The 13,689-nt window shown below is 47.7% G+C and overlaps 1 protein-coding gene across 4 annotated transcripts; it reads right to left on the reverse strand.

The window, feature by feature from the left end:
* Positions 1-864: 864 nt before the first annotated feature.
* On the reverse strand, positions 865-10,444 carry si:ch211-14c7.2 (uncharacterized). 4 transcript variants are annotated; one of them, XM_061826682.1, is made up of 6 exons: positions 9,998-10,444; positions 7,011-9,273; positions 6,314-6,474; positions 4,967-5,079; positions 3,824-3,923; positions 865-2,380 (listed from the first exon to the last, which is right to left on the reverse strand). In XM_061826682.1, the coding sequence occupies exons 2-6, from the start codon at positions 9,067-9,069 to the stop codon at positions 2,252-2,254; spliced, it is 2,562 nt and encodes an 853-aa protein (XP_061682666.1). In that variant the 5' UTR covers positions 9,070-9,273; positions 9,998-10,444; the 3' UTR covers positions 865-2,251. The 4 variants fall into 4 exon arrangements, with proteins under 4 accessions (XP_061682666.1, XP_061682664.1, XP_061682665.1 ...); XM_061826681.1 differs by lacking the exon at positions 865-2,380 and adding an exon at positions 3,444-3,707 and having other exon boundaries at positions 3,800-3,923; XM_061826683.1 differs by lacking the exon at positions 865-2,380 and adding an exon at positions 3,444-3,707 and having other exon boundaries at positions 9,998-10,443.
* Positions 10,445-13,689: the final 3,245 nt, after the last annotated feature.

The raw sequence follows: 13,689 nt of genomic DNA on the forward strand, positions 1-13,689 counted from the left end.
CTGTGAGGCCAACGCTTTCCAGCTGAGCCACCGTATACGTTTCACAGTTCGGAGGTCCCGGGTTCAATCCTGCGTGGCTTTTCTCCGGGTGGGGGCTCCGCTTTCCTCCCACATCCCAAAAACACGCAACATTAACTGGACACTCTAAATTGCGCCAAGGTGCGATTGTGAGTTTGGCTCTTTGTCTCCATGTGCCCTGCGATTGGCTGGCGACCAGTTGTCAACCGGGATAGGCTCCAGCACTTCCACACCCCTTGTGAGGATAAGCGGCTAAGAAGATGGTTGGATGGCTTTTGTTTATTTCCCGTGTTGCGTGTCTCGTGCGTCCACCTGTTGGCGTTGACCCGCCTTCTTTGTGTCGCCCAATCAGCTCCCTCGTCCAGGTGTCCCCCTGTGCCGTCGCTCACTTGCGGTCAGTCCGTTGGTGTTTGTTGACGTCGTGTTTGTCTGTGCCACGTTTTTTTCTTTCTTTTTAGCTTAAATTTAGATTTTTTGGGGTGTTACATTATTTATTTAATTAATTAAATATCCGTTTTGGCTGCACGGTGGATCAGCTGCTAAAGCGTCGGCCTCACAGTTGTGAGGACCCGGGTTCAATCCCGGCCCCGCCTGTTTGGAGTTCGCATGTTCTCCCCGTGCCTGCGTGGCTTTTCTCCGGGTGGGCACTCCGGTTTCCTCCCACATCCCAAAAACATGCAACATTAATCGGACACTCTAAATTGCTCATAGGTGTGATTGTGAGTGCGGCTGCGTTTCTCGATGTGCCCTGCGATTGGCCGGCGACCAGTTCAGGGTGTACCCCACCCGCCTCCTGCCCGTTGACAGCTGGGATAGGCTCCACCCCTCCCCGCGACCCTTGTGAGGATAAGTGGCTAAGAAAATTGATGGATGGATGGATGGATGAATATCAGTTTTTGTGATTCCTGGACTTGGGTCTTTGCCTCGCCGTCGTAGTGTCCTCAAACCTCACCGTGACAGTTGCAAACAAAGTAAAACAAGAGAAAAGGCAGGAAAAGGAAAAGCTTTGCAAGTTTGTGGATTTTCTATACGTGACAACAATCTCCGGCATTCAATGTTGTCTGGAAAAAGGCAAATGTTACCTCCCCGTGTTTTTCAAAAACATAAAATGATACTTCACATTTTTCAAAAGCTACTTCCGGTAAAGATCTGGAAAAAAAAAAAAAAAAACAAAAAAAAAAACCAAGATGGCAGGAATTTCAGAACGTGTCTTGCGTGTGACAACAATCTGCCCGTGATCGGAGAAACGGCAAACAAGCGGAAATGAAAACTTGATTGTATTCCAGTGTAAATAAAACAGAAAGTAAGCCGTTGGAAAAACTAAAAGTGACCTGCGCTAACATTAAAGGACCTGCAGGAATAGCTGACAAGTGGTGGCCACATCCGACCATGTGACAGCAATCCCCCCCCCCCCCACCGCGATTGGTCGCAGGGACGCTCGTATTGCAGTCTTTTTTCCAAAACAAAAAAATGGCACTTGATGTTTGCGTTTAAAATAATCCACATGCTGAAAAGATGAAAGAGCTCTCGGGAATTTCTGGCTCTGTCCTACACGAGACAACAATCTGCCGTATTTTTTCGAGACATATTTTAAATATTGTGAGCTGTGCAAAATAAAACTTAATCTTATTCCAGTTTGACAAAAAGACAAATAAACGACAAGAAGGATCGAGCAGCACGGAGGGAACTTCAGAAATTTGGAGCAAGTGGTGGTGGCTTTGACCTACAAGTGACAACAATTTCCCATATTTAATCCGGTGTCCGGGTTATGGGAAATTTGTAATTCACAGTTTTAAAAAAAAACGAAAAACTATGTTGTGGCGAAAGATTAAAAAAAAAAAAAAAAACCATTTCATGGGAAGACAGTAACGACAAAGGAGCAGCAGGAATTTCTGTCTGTGTCCTACACGTAACAACAATCTGCCCGTATTTCGTAAAACTTCATCGTAGTCCAGCGCCGCAAAAACACAAAATGAAAAAGATGAAAGGTGCAGGAATATCTGGCGAGCGCTGGCTGTCCGACATGTGGCGAAAAAAATCCTATTGTATTGCGTCTCAAAAGTTTTGCGGTCTCCCCGAGCGCCCCTTTTCCCAAAAAATCCACTTTCTCATTTTTTAAAGTCCCGACAGCCATCGTCGACTGTGTCGAATTCCAAAAATGAATCAAAGTACTACGGGAGTCTGTGACATCACGGGGTTAAAAAAAAAAAAAAAACAACAACAAACGCTGCCGTCACTTGGCGCCGCCGTCGCACGACCGCCGCCGCTCGGCCGTCGCGTCGCGGGGGCGCCGATTGGGCGAGTGCGGGCCGGGGGAGGGCCGGCGATTGGCCGACCGGGTGGCGGCGCCGCCGCCGTTTCCCTGTAAAGGAGAACGAAACAAACCGAAGTCAAAATGAAGTATTGACACCATTGGATTACCCACTTCATTATACATCGTACAATATTTCATATTAAGATAATAGAGAAATTTTGCTTTTATTTGACACCTCACAAAGATGTTTTAATTGCTTGGATGACGGGTGTCAAACTCAAGGCCCGGGGGCCCAGATCTGGCCCGCCACGTGATTTTATGTGGCCACATCTAGAATGTCAATTTCTGTGATTCTTTTCAAAAACTGTACCAAAATTTCAAATTGTCATATATCATGAATGATAAAGTCGAGATATTAAAAAGCATTTTTGTGTGCCCAAACATGAATGGTTGAAAAAACACATGACCCTTGATTTCTGATTCCAAAACTAGTTCATAAATTGATGATGTAAAAATGATAATGATTAGATATTTTTGCTCTACAGTCATAACGGCCATTTGAGGGAAACCGGAATAACAATGTGGCCCGCGAGAAAAATGAGTTTGACACCCATAAACCATAACTCTTTCGTAAACTACGATCCCAAAACAGTCATACACGTCACCTCAAACTGGTCTTCAACGATAATCCTTTTAAAAAAAAAAAAAGGCTTACGACTGAGCACAACAAAAACATACGCATGCGGTGCAGTCGCTCCGTAACTTCCCTGAACAACCCAGGCTAAACCTAGCCGGGGGAACTGAGATGGATCACTTCAACATCGCTTCACTTTTTCCACATTTTCTTTTGGTTCAAATGGACTGAATTCATTTCCCCCCCTCAAAACGCGACGCACATTTCCTCACGATGACAACGTTAAAGCGTATTTTTTTTAATATTTGCGCGTCCTTATTTGAATAACATAAACAAAAACAAAAAAAAAAAACCTATTGAGCAAGTATCGTAATTCCTGGCCTACAAAGCGCACCTGGTTATAAACTTCGGTACGCAGAAAGAGTTTAACGCTAGCGCGGCGCTAACACTAGCGCCACATAAACCGAAGGCTTATAACCAGGTGTGCTAGCGCCGCGCTAACGCTAACACCACATAAACCGCAGGGTTGAAAGCGTGTGAAAAAAGTCGCGGCTTGTAGGCCGGAAATTCCGGAATTTGCCGAGCAACTGTAAAAGCAGCCGAGGTGCGTCGCGTTTCCACTGAGATGTTTGACGACGGGACGACGGCTCGTCATCGGCGTCCAAATGCGGTGGGTTGCTTTCATTGGACCCGGTTCGGAAAGGCCCGCAAAACGCGGCCAGGTCGCGCCGCAGTCGGTGCGCGTCGCGAGCGCGATACGTCCGCTTCAAAACGACCGACGTCCGTATTGAACGAATGCATCTGCAAAATAGAATTTTGAGGGGGAAAACAACAATAATTGAGGCTGGAACAGAACAAAACGTAGAAAAAAAAGAAGCGCTGCGTGAACGTGCTTTGAGAACGAAGGGTCCACTCACGGCGTTGCGCCGCTCCACCTGGAGCGAGCTCAGCAGGAGACCTCGGGCCACCCCGCCGCCGTCTTTGTACGGCGGGACGCCGCCAAAGCCGTCCGGCAGCCTGAAACGGATTTCAGGATCATTAGCGACGGTCCTGCGTCCGTCCATCCATCAATTTTCTTTGCCGCTCATCCTCACGAGGGTCGCGGGGAGGGGTGGAGCCTATCCCAGCTGTCAACGGGCAGGAGGCGGGTGGGGTACACCCTGAACCGGTCGCCGGCCAATCGCAGGGCACGTGGAGAGAAACAGCCGCACTCACAATCACACCTAGGGGCAATTTAGAGTGTCCAATGGACGTCGCATGTTTTGGGGATGTGGGAGGAAACCCACGCAGGCGCGGGGGAGAACGTGCGAACTCCACACGGGCGAGTCCGGGATCGAACCCGGGACCTCAGAACTGTGAGGCCAACGCTTTACCAGCTGAAACCGTGCCGCCCTCTTTGCATTCATTTTGATAATTTTATGATCGTTGGGCATTTGACTTTTGTTATTCATATATCTCCTGAAAGTCTTCTGTAGATTTACGAAAATGATAAAACAAAACTTGGAAAAAAAACCTTTATTTGTTTTAATGAAAAATTGGTTAGTTCGAATTGACATAATTATATATATACATATAATTAAATTTATTGTTCTTAATTTTTTTTTTTTTTTACAAAGAACAACTATACCTCAAATAGTAAATTTTTGGGGGGACAGAATTAACATTTTTATTCAACAAGTTTACAAAAACATTTTTAATTAATAATTTGATTAATTATAACCAAATATATCACATTATATTTTTTATAACTACCAGGCTTGCATAAAATATGAATATAATAGTAAAATAAACATCTTAAAAAGTCATTATTGGCTATTTAGAATTCCATCAATCATAAACATTACAATTTTAAAATGAGCACAAATCATTATCATTACAAAAATATTGTATTTTTTTTCTATTCATCTTTAAATGAACTTCACGCCGTTTCCATTTAAACGTGATATGACCCTTGAGCCAAAAAAAAAAAAAATGTTGCAGTTCACTACACGGCCACGCGGTGGTGCCATTTATGAATGTACCAACGCGACCTAGAGTCCAAAGTTCGGCGTTTGACTGACCGCTGCTCCTGACCGCCGCTTTCGAGGAGCTGCGTCAAAGTGGGAATGACGTCGGCAGGAAGACGGGGCGCCGAGGTCGGGGGCGACGGGAAAGCCGCGGCAAAGAGACCCTCCTGCGTGACGGAGAGACCGCGTCAGTCTTACGGAAGTGGACCGGGAATATCACGGCCGTGGCCCTTTTAATGCTTTCGGATGTCAACTGCGTACGTCGTGTGAGTGGCGTGGGTGTTAAAAAGTAGACTCGGAATAATCTCGAGTGGTTGAAAAATGTCACGGGAACGGTCAGGAAGTGTCTTGCCAGTGCCGTGAAGTGCTGCTCGCACAAGTGGACTGGGAAAGTCATCGGTGTAGACCGAGATTGTCCTGCAAGTCCTGAGAATCTGGACTGGGAATGTCACGGGAATATTTTGGAAGTGAAACGGGAGTGGCGTCAACCGTAACGGAGGCGGACCGGGAATGTCATGAGAAAGGTCTGGAACTGGACCGGGGGTGGCCTGGATGTGAACTGGGAACTGCGGAGGGAGTTACACAAAGTTTTATGGAGTAGACTGGGAACGTCATGAGAATAACTTGGGAGTGGAATGGCAGTGGCCCACCTGGGGTGTTGTGGGAATGTTCTGGAAGTCTCATGTGAGTAGAGTGCAAAGGTCATGGGCCTGGGACTCTCGTGGATACGAACTGAGAATGTCAGGGGAACGGTCCTGAAGTTTTATAGGAGTAGACAGGTCAAGTGGCAGAGGAGTGCAAAATTGTCATGGTAGTGGACTGGGAATGTCGTGGGCTCGACTGGGAATCTCATGGCCGTGATCTGGAAGTGTCACGTGAATCTACTGGGAATGGTGTGTGAGCGACAAAAGTGACGTGTGAAAGGACTGAGAATGCTCGTAGGTGGACTAAGAATGTCATGGAAGTGACCTGGAAGTCTCGTGCAAGTGGACTGGGAATGTGATGGGACTCAAATGTGTCAAATGTTATGGAAGTGGACCGGGAAATTCTTAGATGTACTGGAAACTGCAACAGAAGGAATGGGCTCATCGGTTCATGGAAGTGGTCTGGAAGCGTAATCGGACCGGCATACATTGCAGTGGAAGTGGACTGGGAATTTCACGGGGTTGGGCTGGAAGTGGACTAGGAATGTATCATCAGTAGACTGGAAGTGGTCTGGGAATGGTTTAGCAGTGTCATGGAAATGACCTGTAATTGTCACGATCGTAACTGAGAGTGTCCCGGAAATGATCTGGCAATGTTCCGGAAGTACAGCGGGAACGTCCTGCGAATGTCCGCCGAGTGATCCGGGAACGTTCACGGAATGTTTTTTTCCCATCCCCAAAGAGGCGAGCCACTTACCAGTCGGCGGTCGAGCCCGTCATCGTGCGTCCACCAGCGTCCTGTCGCGTCCCGACTCCGGTCCCGGCCGTTCTGACCGAAGGCCGTCCAGCCGTCCGGGCTTCCCGTCCACGTGGGCCTCCAGTCACTGGACTCCCCGGAGACCTCGCTGCTCCCCGGCGCTGTTGAACGCACACAAAAAAAACCAACCCATTTGTTCATTTGCTTGGAACAACTCCAGCTGTCCCGGTACTTTGGTCCATTCCGCGTTAACAAACAGAACCTTGTCCCTTTAACGCAACCCCGTCTAATCTCCAGCAATAATTCCAAAAATGTTGCGAGGCGGATCACAGGGGAGGAGAATCCAGCGGCTCGGCCTCGCCGTCTGACCTCGCTTGGAAACTTTTTTTTGTTTTTCTTCTGACACTGGCGAATTTGAGGAAGTCAGAAGACTGACAGGAAATATTAGAAACGTAGACAAACGAATATATTCTTGATCAAAAGGTTGTATAAAAGTTATTTTATCACACACGCAGTCTCTCCTCGGGAGGGAGGAAAAAACTTGTCATTTGACACACTGTTGAGCGTTTTTGTCTGGTTTTGCAAGTACCACATCGTAGATATTGTGAAGGCAGCAGTCCAACTTTTTGTCTCGTTAACTGCCCCTTTTGAAGCATCCGCCGCGAAAAACACTCGGCAAAGATTCGTGTGAACTCACCCGCCGAGGTCCCGCAAGGCAGCGGGTCGGAAACGGCGCCGCCCTGGCCGCACTCTCCTCCGCCCTCTGCTTGGACGAACCCTCCAAAGTCATCTTCCTCTTCGTGGTTTTTCCCGTCCCGGCTTTCCAGCGCTGTCCCGTCTTGGCCTCCTTTTTCTTCTTCTCCTCCTTCTGCCTCGGCGTGGGTCTGACTGGTCGCCATGGTGCCCAGCGGGGGCGGGGAGGGGGTGGGATTATGAAGGCGGGGACCAGCGGAAGTTAGCGCACATCCACCTACAGACTCATTTGGGACCGACTCTGCTCCTTTCCCCTCCACAGATTCCAGGTTAAAAGTTTGTCTTGAAGAAAAAGAAAAAAACGATTCCCTCATTGTGTTTGTCTCATTGTGCTCCAGCTCGCGGTCCCGCTTTGGCTCCGGTTCCACACCGCTGTTTCCAGGCGCTCGCCCAACCTGGTACGGCTCACCTTCGGCTTGGCAAGTGCTGCCCCCTGGAGCGTGGGAGGCCTGGTGGGATCTCGCGGTTGTGGCGTTATCAAACGTTATCTGGATAGTGCTCTCTTCCTCATCCAGTTTCTTTTTCATGTTTACGGAGTCTTTTCCATCCTCACGTTCCGAGTGGGAGTGAGAACATTCCAGGTCCGGGTTGGGCCCCACTGAAATCGAGGGATCACTCTGGCAGAGTTTGTTTCCCTTCTCGTCCTTCTCTGGATTCTGTTCCCACCCCAACTTGATTCCACTCAGAGTGCCTTCTCTGCTTGGACTGTCCTCATCGGAAGCGTTCTGAAGGCATCCAAGCCTCCTCCGCGGTCCTCGGCTTTCCTGACAGACTACCGCTTTGGGAATGGCAAGACGCTCCGAACTGGCTTTGTCTAAATCTTCCTGTTTCTCGGGGACTTCCTCACTAGGAAGTCTTTTGTCTGGAGTGGCCACGTGACTTGACTTCCTCAGACATTCCCCGTCTGAAGAATTCTGAAGGAATCTAGGACTTCCACCCAGTCCTCGGCTTTTCTGACAGGCTCCCTCGTCGGGACTAGCAAGGCGCTTCTGCTCACCTTTGTCTGCCTCTTCCTGTTTCTCTGAAACTTTGTCCTCGGGAAGTCTTTCGCTTTGGTCAGCCACGTGACTGGACTTCCTCTGACTTTGCTCCTTGGAAGGTATCTGATGGAGAACAGGGCTCCCCCCTGGTCCCCGGCTTTTCTTACAGGCATCCCTTTTGCGACTGCTGAGGCGGTCTGGACACACTTTGTCTAGCTCTTCGTGTTTCACTGTGACTTCCTCATCAGATTTGTTGTTGTGTTGGCTGGCCGCATGACTGGTCTTCCTTGGACTTTCCTCTGTGGACGAATTCTGAAACCTTCCAGGAGTCCCCCTTGGTCCTCCGTGTTTCCGACAGGTCTTCCCTTCGGGATTGGCGAGGCAACGAAGATTTGCTTCTTCCTGCTTCTCTGCGACTTCCTCGTCAGGACACCCTTTCTCTCGGTCGAGCGGGTGACCCGACTTCCTCCATCTCCGCACTCGAACTCGACTCGCCGCTGTCTGTGTTTGGAGAGCAGAAACAATGTCTTGCCGCTCAGTACTTGTACCTGACTTCCCTCTGAGCCACCCTCCAGCCCGCCTTGTGCCGCCAGATGTGGCGTAAGAGCAACTTCCTTTTTCGTTCCGCAAAAAGAGGCACTGAGTCTGCGTCTTCCCGTTGCCTTCGGATGTCTTCAGAGTGGCCACCGTCGCCAGGGCGCCGGCCCCGGCCTGAGGAAGGCCGTACCCCGAACCCCACGGCCCAGTCAGGTGCACATCCGCCAGTCTGGGACAGGACGTCCTCCGACTGGCGGGCGGTGTCACCGGCGCTCGTCCGTCGCCCTTCTGACGGTTCTTGGTGCACAGCGCCCAGGCCCGCAGGCCCCGGATGAGCGGCAGGTCCCCGAGGCTCAACTCCGGCCTGCTGGGGAGCACCCGGGAGGCCGAGGGGCACTCGAGGGGCGCCCGGCGGTGGGCCGCCTTCAGGCACGGGTAGTTGTTGTTGTTGTTGTGCTGCAGCATGGCGCTCCACGTGAGCCTCATCGAGAGACGCTCACGCTTCTTTTTAGTAATCGCAACACAGGTAGCGAAGATCTTCTTCACTTACAAGTCGTCCGACAGTCTCGAAAGCGAGCGGCATCGGTCGGAATATTTCCTCCAGCAAAAGTGCAAAAACAGCAACGACGCCACTGCGAGGATTCTTGTGATGACTGAAGGACGTTTGTCAGGACGAGTCCAGGCTCCAACCTGGAGAGAGAAAACGACATATAGAGATACGTTTTTGACATCTGGACGCTTCAGTCTTCAAAATAAATTGCCCCTAGGTGTGATTGTGAGTGCGGCAGTTTGTCACCACGTGCCCTGCGATTGGCTGGCGACCAGTTCAGGGTGTACCCCGTCTCCTGCCCGTTGACAGCTGAGATAGGCTCCAGCACTCCCCGGGACCCTTGTGAGGATAAGCGGCGAAGAAAATGGATGGATGGATGGATGGAATGTAGTCAGCGTCCGCCTGTGCAATTTCTATCGTGCTTCACCCGATGAAGTTCGGCAGGTGAGTTGGCGCTATGGCGACAGGCGGGGCACACCCCGGAGCGGTCGCCATTCATCCATCCATCCATTTTCTTTGCTGCCTATCCTCACAAGGGTCGCGGGAGTGCTGGAGCCAATCCCACCTGTGTGCCCACCCGGAGAAAAGCCACGCAAGCACGGAGAGAACATGCAAACTCCACACAGGCGGGGCCGGGATCGAACCCAGGTCCTCAGAACTGGTGAGGACAGCGCTTCACCAGCTGTTCCATTCACCCGCATTCAAAACCGCAGACCTTTTCGGATGCGGGACCGCCACAACGGAAGGCCAGAGGTGAGATTCGAACCCAGAACCTCAGAACTGCTTACCACTCAACGGTGATCACCTCTTTTGACTCTCTTGTAACTTCAACGGTAAAAATTGGTACACATGATGAATACTTACAAAGATATGAGTTGCTTTTTATGAGCAGCTTGTATCGGATGTCATGAGATGGAGTGGAGTCCATAAATCATTTTTTTTTTTTTTTTTAAAAAAGCAGCCAGCCAGGCAGGCACTGATGCTAAAAGATGGCCCCGATCGTGTGCACGAAGAAGACGGCAAAGCGACGCAACAGTCGTTGGTTGCCCGTCACGCGCGCTCCCCTGCACGCCGCTCGCGTGTCCCGAAAAACCGCAACATTCCGCGAATAGTCGTCACCTTATTCGACCCCCCCCCCACCCCCTCGGTATCGGATTCACAACCGGCGGACGCCGTGCAGCATCCTGATCCTGCCTTGACGATCCGCCGAATGTTGGCCCGCTCCGAGCTGGCGTAAAAATAGAAACGTCAACACCACAAAGGCGTCCGCTCTTCCTCCCCCCCTCCCCCTCCTCCTCCCTCAGCATCAGCATCAGCGGCAGCAGCACTGCGGCCATCGCGCGTCATCTGCGACACGCAGCCGCATCGTCGCCGCAGCTCGCCTCCGCGCACCCGCGAGCCCCTAGCCGGCCTCTCTCCCCCCCCCCCCCCTCCTCCAGAGTGCAGCCGAGGACGGCCCACCAGCCGCCAGTGGCTGCGGGGGCCGCGGGTGGAGCCCGCCGAGCTGTCACTCAAAGAAAGGAAGGAAAGGAAAGGAAAAGAGTGTAAAAAAAAAAAAAAAAACAACAACACGAGCGGTGCTGCGTTCCCTGATGACGTCATTCCCTAAATACACACTTCCTTTCCTAGCTTGAAAACTTGACTTTTGTTTTTTTTTCATTACAAAGTAAACGATAATTTACTGTTTTTATTTCTATACGGTATCCTGCGGTCCTCATATCTGGTCTGGCCACAAAGTGATTTACATAGAATTTATGGTGTAAAACATTTTACACTTAGTAAAAGAAAAAGAAAAAAAAAAAAGATTTTTGCATTGTTTTGTAAATATTATTGTAAATGCTACCGGCTTCTTGTGCGTGCGTATGAGATCGTACATTTTTCTGCAGCAATGACTATTTATTTGTATGTATTTATTATTATTATTATTTTTAACTCCGAGGACATGTGACAGCGAACGGCTACTGTAGACTGCCGCATTTAAATACTAGAACAACATAGATAACACAGATAAACAACCAATAATCTACAATTATAGTTAATCCAAATTGTAAAATCATAATCTCGTAAACGTGATTTTTGGAAAGCTAATTGCATCATATCTTAATTTTATTGTCTTTGCGCTGTCAAGTCGCTGCATCTATTGTGCGGCAATTGATTGGCGGAGTCTTGATTCCAGGACCCACTCAAAAGGAGACTTTGCGTTCTTTCTCTCTCAATTAATGTTCATTATGAATAATAATGAAGTACTCTGGAATATTGGTGAATCTGGTAATCATCAGATTGTATCCATGCTTAATTGACTAACCCATAACGCCTTATCTTGATCTCTTGTGCAACTATCGATTGGCAGCGCCTTGACTCCAAGTTGAAGCCTTGATTGACCCGGAAGCTGAGTTATGGTTTTCTTCCATCATTTTCACCTTTCAAAAGGTATTTAATGACAAAAAAATAAAATAATAATAATAAACCCACACACGTTAGAATTCCCATCCTGTGCTGTTAGCCAACGGTGCGTGTTGGGAAATAGATGTGTTAGCTGAGTTTTTTTTTTTTTTTTTTGCTATTTGCCAGCTGTGCTAATGCTAATCACATGTTTGCATAAATTGCTGTATTTATGTTACAGATAGACTAATGTGTGATTTTTTTTCATGGCTGATACCGGTTCATATAACTTTAATCCTATAATAGGATAAATTATCTCAGATTTATTTCTTTTTTTTAAAGGGTTGATGCCGATATGCGTCCTCATAGCAAATATCTGCGCCTGTGATCTATGGAGCCAAAATTTATGTTGTATGGTTACCGTCTTAAGTCTTTCTTACTTCTTTACAAGGAATATGATGTTGTTGTCAATAAATTTACATTTACTTATTAGTAGGAACATCTTGAGCCAGCCATGGTAGCGTTCGCAGGTGGTTTGTATTGTGCTAACGATTAGCCAGTTAATAGCCAATCGCTAACCTGGGCTCCAAATTCTACACTGTCATTGGCTGACTCTCACGTCACTCACTTGGTCGGGCCACAGACGTTCAGTCACAGATACTACAGTGTTGATCGTGACGATTATGAACCCAAATGGGAGAAATAAAAACAATACCTGCAGTTCACATGCATATTTTGTATTGGTATTGGATAATAATGCTAAATATTTATTTTTAGATTACTTTAATAGTCGATGGTATCATGACTTCAATAATCCATATTGAAAATATGTGATAGTCCAAGATGTAGCAAAACTCGAAACTTGTTGGGAACAATGTCATTGACATTTGTTTTTGCTGTAATGGTAAGAATGAATTAAACCCAGACATTTGTGAAAGAAATCACATGGGTCAGCCCTAAAAATACATATTTAAAAGAAAAATGGTGCCGTCTGTTGGAATGTCTGCCACCTTTTTCCTTGAAAAAGAGAATGTGATTAATTTCATTTAATTCTGGGGCTGATATTGTTGGGTGGGTCATATAAATTCTGCCTAGCAACTAGAACCTGAGGAGTTCCGTCTGCTAGATACAGTTAAGAAAATATGTATTTGAACACCTTGCTATATTGCAAGTTCTCCCGCTGAGGTGCACGTCTACAGTGAGAGAGATCATCTAAAAAGAAAAATCCAGAAATCACAATATATGATTTTTTTTTCAACAAATGATGAGTTCCATCCCAAGAACACCATCCCTACTGTGAAGCATGGCGGTGGTAGCATCATGCTTTGGGGGTGTTTTTCCGCACAAGGGACAGGAGGACTGGACTGTATTAAGGAGAGGACGACCCTGGCCATGTGTTGTGAGATTTTGGGCAACAACCTCTTTCCCTGAAGATGGGTCGTGGCTGGGTCTTTCGACATGACAATGACCCCGAAGCACACAGAACAGGAAAACCAAGAAGTGGCCCCGTAAGAAGCATATCAAGGTTCTGGCGTGGCCTAGCCAGTCTCCAGACCTAAACCCAATAGAAAATCTTTGGAGGGAGCTGAAACTGCCCAGAAACCTGTCTGACCTAGAGAAGATCTGTGTGGAGGAGTGGGCCAAAATCCCTCCTGCAGTGTGCGCAAAACCTGGTGAACAATTACAGGAAACGTTTGACTTCTGTAATTGCAAACAAAGGCCACTGTAACAAATATTAACATTGGTTTTCTCAGGTGTTCAAATACTTATTTGCAGCTGTATCACACAAATAAATTGTTAAAAGCTCATATATTGTGATTTATGGATTTTTCTTTTGAGATGATCTCTCTCACAGTGGACACGCACGTGGGAAAACTTGCAATATGTGCAATAGGTGTTCAAATATTTATTTTCTTCAATGTAACTGTTTAACTTTTGCGTTGAATCACGAATGACGTGTTGCAGCTCGTCACATTGCCGTTGAAATACGCATCATGTGCAAATATATTATTTTATTTATGCAATATTTCCATCAACAATCTTTCCAATGCAGTTGTGACAACACAACATTTAGCACTTGCCACAAACACGTTCAAACCAAAAAAGTCATTTTTTTCTACACAAAACAGCTCAGTGTGTACACACTTATACTTTTTTTTTTAATCCAGCATTTG

Source organism: Syngnathoides biaculeatus, chromosome 8 (genome assembly GCF_019802595.1).
Source record: "Syngnathoides biaculeatus isolate LvHL_M chromosome 8, ASM1980259v1, whole genome shotgun sequence".
NCBI lineage: Eukaryota > Metazoa > Chordata > Actinopteri > Syngnathiformes > Syngnathidae > Syngnathoides > Syngnathoides biaculeatus.